Here is a 6440-nt window from a genome sequence, read left to right as displayed (position 1 = left end):
AAGGGTGGTGCTGGGAGGGTTTAAGGCAGCTGATTGTTTTCCAAGTATTGCAGATGCCGAAAGAGAACTCCCCCTCCCCCGTCATTTGACCTCTTTGATTCCCTAGCACCTATGAATACCGGAAGCTGCGGTCGAAAACCGGAAATGATGCCCCATCGCAGAAACACTTTTCCTACCTCTTTGTCCCAAGGTTCACCGGCCGCGTCAATCTCATTATGAAGACCCCGCCTCCTTTCCCCATCATGCATCGCCAGATCAATGCCAAGTTTGTTTTTATGTTTCTCCGATTCTTTTGCTACTTTCCTTTAAAAAACTTCACTCCAGAGGAGAAGAGCCGCAGAATCATTTCCCTTGATTAAAAAATGCGAGAAAAATTCTAAAGGGAAATAATAGCTTTCCATTTGTGATCACCATGACCTGTAACGTTTCCACCATCCGAGGTTTATATAGCAACGGCGCGCATGTAGCATACGTGCTCGCTTCGGCAGCACATATACTAAAATTGGAACGATACAGAGAAGATTAGCATGGCCCCTGCGCAAGGATGACACGCAAATTCGTGAAGCGTTCCATATTTTGCAATTATTGCGAAGTGATATTTTGCAATTCTAGCTAAGCGATCCACAGGCAAAATATATACATACATGTATATGTGGCTTTTTTTTTAAAATAAATGCATCCTCCCTCCTCTCTTTCCTCCACCTCTCCACTTTGCTAACCTCATAACCACTTTTGCAATGTCTTGCTTTCTGTTAAATGGGGGGAAGAAGGGCTCTGCCGTAGTATTTGCATAGGAGGCCCATTTAAATCTGCTTATTTGGTTCTCTTTTTCCCTATTCCCATCTTCTTCCCCCCTCCAAACTCCATTCATTTTCCCTGCCTTTCTCCAAGTTTGTCCCTGCACAACAGCCCTGCGAGGTAGGCTACATCATCATCATCATCATCATTTATTATTTATTATTTATACCCCGCCCATCTGGGCGGCTCCCAATCAAATGTTAAAAACAGTACAGTATTAAATATTAAAAACTTCCCTGAACAGGGCTGCCTTCAGATGTCTTTTAAAGAGAAGATAGCTGCTTATTTCCTTCACATCTGAAGGTGCCACCACCGAGAAGGCTCTCTGTCTGGTTTCCTGTAACTTGGCTTCTCGCAGCGAGGGAACCGCCAGAAGACCCTCGGAGCTGGACCTCAGCATCGGGGCAGAATGATGGGGGTGGAGACGCTCCTTCAGGTATACTGGGCCGAGGCCGTTTAGGGCTTTCAAGGTCAGAACCAACTGTGAATTGGGCTCGGAAACGGACTGGGAGCCAATGCAGATCTCTCAGGACCGGTGTTATGTGGTCTTGGCAGCTGTCCCCAGTCTAGCTGCCGCATTCTGTTTCTGGGTCACCTTCAAAGGTAGCCCCATGTAGAGCGCATTGCAGTAGTCCAAGCGAGAGATAACCAGAGCATGCACCACTCTGGTGAGACAGTCTGCGGGCAGGAAGGGTCTCAGATGGAGCTGGTAGACAGCTGCCCTGGATACAGAATTGACCTGCGCCTCCATGGACAGCTGTGAGTCCAAAATGACTCCCAGGCTGCGCACCTGGTCATTTGGGGGCACAGTGACCTCATTCAGGAGCAGGGAATCCCCCACACCTGCCTGCCCACCTCCTGTCCCCCAAAAACAGTACTTCAGTTAATCTTTTCTCTTATTTTTGTTGACTTCCCACCCCGTTTTCCAGAGTTGCTCTTTCTCTCTATTATAATCTAATTCCTCCTGCTGCTCATTGCTCAAATCCTGTTTGCAAGTTCATCATACCATAACATTTCTTTATATAGTCCGAAAAAGGCAACCATTATTCCATAAGAACACACACCATTAGCTTCTCTTAATCCTGCTGTTAATTTTGCACAGGCAAATAATGTATCCTCATAAGGAGCAGAATGAAATTCAAGAGCTCTTGCCTGTCCCAACTCGCACCTTAATCCTTGGTAACCTTGCCAATTCTTGCAGGAAGAAAAAACAAATATTGTACCACGGGGCGGCCAAGCTATTATTTAAGCATTATTTCCTTTGTGTGTTTTGTGAGCAAAGTGTTTTGAAGCACTCCAGCCCTCATTGCTTAGATACTAGCTGGGTCTGAACACAGCAGAGAAAATCTCTGTGAAAAAGGGACACTGAACGGAGCCCCGGAAAGCAGGAAATCTGCCACACAATACGGATTTGGTGGGGCCGCCACACAAGCTGAAGGGTCCCAGCCCCAATACCATCCTCCCAAAAAATTATCCGAAAGGCAGACTATCTTTCAGAGGTGGGCAACGCCATCCTTGCATCTTTCCTGGTCTCCCTTATCGCCTCCTTTCCCATCATCTCATGCACAGAAATCAGCTAAGCAGTGGTCACTGAGATCAGCTGTGCTAGAGGTCAACTGCGTGGAGGAGCAGGAGGAAAGAAGCATCTCTCCAAAGCTCAGCTGCTTTGCTGGTGAAGGAGCACGGATGCTCGTTGCGCTCAGCTCCCACCAGTCGCTGCGTTGCTCCCTGGAAGAAGACGACAGCCATGATGCCAGCCGGCTGGGGCCCCCATGAGACAACGAGGCCGCCGCACATCGTTTGGGCTGATCTCGTGATCCGGGTCCCTCTGCACCAGGGCCGGTCCAAAGGTAACCCCTGTGCAACTGTACATGTGCTTGTTTTTGTTTCGTTTTTTTCCTGTTTTAATTTTCATCTGTCATTACAGCTGTTCTCTCTGCAGCCCTGCAGAGGGAAATTTTTTTAATGTTTAATTTTTGTTATGTTTTTATATATGCTGGAAGCTGCCCAGAATGGCTGAGGAAACCGAGGCAGATGGGTGGGGTGAAAATAATAAATTAATAAATCATTTTTTACTACATTGCAAAATGAAATGGAAAAGAATATTCTCTGTCATTTCAGTGGCCCCCAAAGAGATGCAAGACGCGACCTTTGCGGCAGCCATGAAGCAGCACCCAGGAAGCGAGGGTCACAATTTGGGCCAAAGGAGCAGGAGGACACATCTGCCCCAGCGCTGCCAGGATTGCACCCGAGGAGCCGAGGCAGAAGACAGAAAGGAGCCCGTTGCCCCGGCCTGCCATGCAGTGCCTCCCTCGTCCGCTCCAGAGAGTGGAGACTCTCGAGAAAAACGTGCCGTCCGAACGATCCTCGTCGACCTGAGACCCATCCTGGAGAAAGCGTTGGACCTCTCGGACTCTTCTCCAGAGATGTCGGAGAGAGACTCCCAAAACGATAAAGAACATCTGCAGATGGAGAGTGGAGATCTCCCCACTGAAGGAGGAGGACACAGCTCAGAGATGGCCACTGCTGCTTCCATAGATACCAGCATCCCTGAGGACACCTTGCCGCCGCTCCCCAGGGATCCCTTCCGAGCACCCAGTGCCCACCCTGAGAGCACCCGCAAGGCCCCAGAGATCTGTCCTCAGTTGGACGACTCGACTGAGCTTGAGGAAACCACGCTGCTGGCCGCGTTGACCCGTGAACCGAAACTCAGAACAGCTGTTTCCTTGCCTAAGATTACGCCGCAAGAGCTAGGAGAAGACCATCTATTGCAATCGATCAAGGTCAATTCACTCACGCAATATGGGTGCTGCTGTGACCCAGGTCTGCCCGTGCGTGAGGATGGGGGTGGGTTATCAACCAGGGATGAGCACATTTGTCCTTGGTACCCTCACCGTCCAAGGCCTGGTTGCTTAGTGCAACCGGAATGCACTTTAAACATGCTCAAGGGCAGAGCCTTGCAGGTGTCCCTATTTTCCAGGTACAGTCACACGTTTACAGAAGCTGTCCTGGTTTCTGATTTGATCCTGGAATGTCCTGCTTTTCCTTAGGACATCCCTATTTTCATCAGAGAAATGTGGGAGGATATGGAGGTTATGCGACCCTTAAAGCAAGGAGATAAGTCACTAGACAAGCCACATCTGAAGGCAGCCCTGGAGAGGGAAGTTTTTTAATGTTTAAAGTTTTATTATATTTTCATATATGTTGGAAGCTGCCCAGTGTGGCTGGGGCAACCCAGTCAGATGGGCAGGGTATAAATAATAAAATTATTATTATTATTATTATTATTATTATTATTGAATAGGGCATTCCTATTTTCATCGGGGAAATATGGGAGGGTATGCCCTCGTCACTGCAAAGTCATGCCTCTCTCCCTACCTTCTTGGGTCAAGCGTTGAACGTTCCCCCAATTTAAAACAATACCTTGCCTCTTTCTCTTCCTGCCCCACTCCACTCGCCTGCCCCGCTTTCCCCAGCCTCCCGCCTCCCCCCCAGACTTCCATCTCCCCACACAGCTGCTGCTGCAGAGGCTGCAGGAGACGACCACCAGTCGGCATCACTCACTGATCGCGCAAGTCCTGAGTTCGCTGCGGGAGGAACTCTTGATGGAAGAGCAGCTGCCTCTGGATGGTGGGCAAGGAGACTTCTTTTTCCCAGGCGCACAAATGTAAGATGGGGCACACCTGGCTTGCAAAGGATCTAGGGTCTCAGTGGACCACAAGGTGAAGAGATTCATCCTCTCTCTCTCTCTGCACTTCCAGGGACAAGGCAACCCCCCTCCTGCAGCTGCCTAGCATCAAAGCTCCAGAAAGGAAGATGGGAGGCCCGAAGGTGAAGCATTTCAAGCCCAGCCAAGTGGCCACTGAAAGGATGCTTGGCAAGTTCACCTGGCGCAGGTGCCACAGGTCTGTCTATGGGGCCGGCTCAGCCCCACAAGCCACAGACCTTTGAGTTGCTGCAAGGCATTTTATTAAAGATGATGTTGCTGTTGTTACAAAACAAACAACTTAAGATCATTGGTTTCTATGGGTCCATTCTGACCCATAGACGTTTTGCTGATAACAGGGGTTTGAACTGAACTTAACTCTGCTCAGAATAGAACCCACTAAAATTAATCGACCCAAGCCAGTCAGTGTCTTTGGATTTCAACAGCTCTACTACTCAAGCTGAACCAATTATTTTGCAAGGTTATATATGTAAATAGATAGATAGATATAGATATAGATAGATATAGATGATATAGATTGATTCATGATTGTGGGGGTCTGATTTTTTCTTAAATAAATAAAATAAAGTCCAGTGTGGCGGCTTTAATTTTTTGCTTTTTGGGCCTTTGACTGTGACTGTTCATAGAATTCGAAGGGACCCCCAAGGGTCATCTAGCCCAACCCCCTGCGACGCGGGCTTCGAAGCCAAAGAGAGAATCCCAAGCAGACAGCCATCCAACTGGTTTAAAAACCTCCAAGGAAGCAGAGTCCACCATCTCCTGGGCAGGAAATTGAAGCAATTAAATGCACAAATTGTCATCTCATCTGTCCTCCCAGTTGAACGACGTGGCCCAGGGAGAGAGGGAAAAATAGTGGAAGTGAACAGCTGGCTTCGCAAATGGTGTAAACAGGAACGGTTTGGATTCTTAGATCACGGACTGCAGTTTCTTGAAGATGGACTTCTGGCAAGCGATGGGTTGCACCTCACAACGGTTGGGAGGAATGTTTTTGCCAAAAATCTCAGAAACCTCATCAGGAGGGCTTTAAACTGACTAATGTGGGGGAGGGAGACAGTGCTCCTGAAGGTAGGAGTCTATCAATTGATGAACATGATCATCCAAATGTCACAGACCAAATGGAGCAAACAGCACGCAGACCTAGTGGTGGGAGGAAAAAATCCTTAAATAAGAGACACGGGGGAATGATTAATGGACTTCAATGTCTGTACACTAATGCGCAAAGCATGGGAAATAAACAAGATGAGCTTGAGCTCTTGGTACAGCAAACTAAATATGACATAATAGGCATCACTGAAACCTGGTGGGATAAGTCCCACGACTGGAATGTAATAATGGAGGGATACAATCTATTTCAGAGAAACAGACCAGACAAGAAAGGAGGAGGAGTGGCGTTATATGTCAGGGATGTGTATACCTGTGAAGAGATCCAAGATTTAGAACCTCAAAACCAAAGTGAGAGCATTTGGGTCAAAATTAAGGGAGAGAAGAATAACAGAGACCTCATTGTGGGAGTTTACTATAGATCCCCAAGCCAAACAGAGGATATAGATGATGCCTTCCTGGAACAGATGGCCAAGCATGCAAAAGGAAGGGAGATAGTAGTAATGGGGGACTTCAATTACCCGGATATTTGTTGGATGTCAAACTCAGCCAAGAGCATAAGGTCAAACAGATTCCTCACTGGCCTTGCAGACAACTTCATTGTCCAGAAAGTGGGAGAAGCAACAAGAGGAACAGCCATTTTAGATCTGGTCCTAACCAATGTTGATGACCTGGTTAGTGGGGTAGAAGTGGAAGGATCATTAGGCGCGAGTGATCATGCTCTTCTGAAGTTTACTATACAGCGGAAAGGAGCAGCCTCAATTTCTTGACTTTAAGAAAGCCGACTTCATAAAACTTAGGGAAGTGCTGGGTG

General features: G+C 47.8%; 1 protein-coding gene across 1 annotated transcript; it reads left to right on the top strand.

Moving 5' to 3' along the window:
• Window positions 1-1690: 1690 nt before the first annotated feature.
• LOC307207337 (uncharacterized protein) lies at window positions 1691-5023 on the top strand. The gene is made up of 4 exons (XM_079961109.1): window positions 1691-2648; window positions 2920-3581; window positions 4275-4428; window positions 4560-5023. The coding sequence occupies exons 1-4, from the start codon at window positions 2546-2548 to the stop codon at window positions 4631-4633; spliced, it is 993 nt and encodes a 330-aa protein (XP_079817235.1). The 5' UTR covers window positions 1691-2545; the 3' UTR covers window positions 4634-5023.
• Window positions 5024-6440: the final 1417 nt, after the last annotated feature.

Source organism: Podarcis cretensis (genome assembly GCF_951804945.1).
Source record: "Podarcis cretensis genome assembly, chromosome: 18".
Lineage (NCBI taxonomy): Eukaryota > Metazoa > Chordata > Lepidosauria > Squamata > Lacertidae > Podarcis > Podarcis cretensis.
This window is presented reverse-complemented; position numbering and strand designations above follow the sequence as displayed.

Bases quoted from the DNA above. Each gene is read 5' to 3' on its own strand.
- LOC307207337 (XM_079961109.1), top strand. From the start codon at position 2,546: ATGATGCCAGCCGGCTGGGGCCCCCATGAGACAACGAGGCCGCCGCAC. The intron at 2,649-2,919 runs GTAACCCCTGTG...CTGTCATTTCAG, and splicing joins GCACCAGGGCCGGTCCAAAG to TGGCCCCCAAAGAGATGCAA. The intron at 4,429-4,559 runs GTGGGCAAGGAG...CTGCACTTCCAG, and splicing joins AGAGCAGCTGCCTCTGGATG to GGACAAGGCAACCCCCCTCC.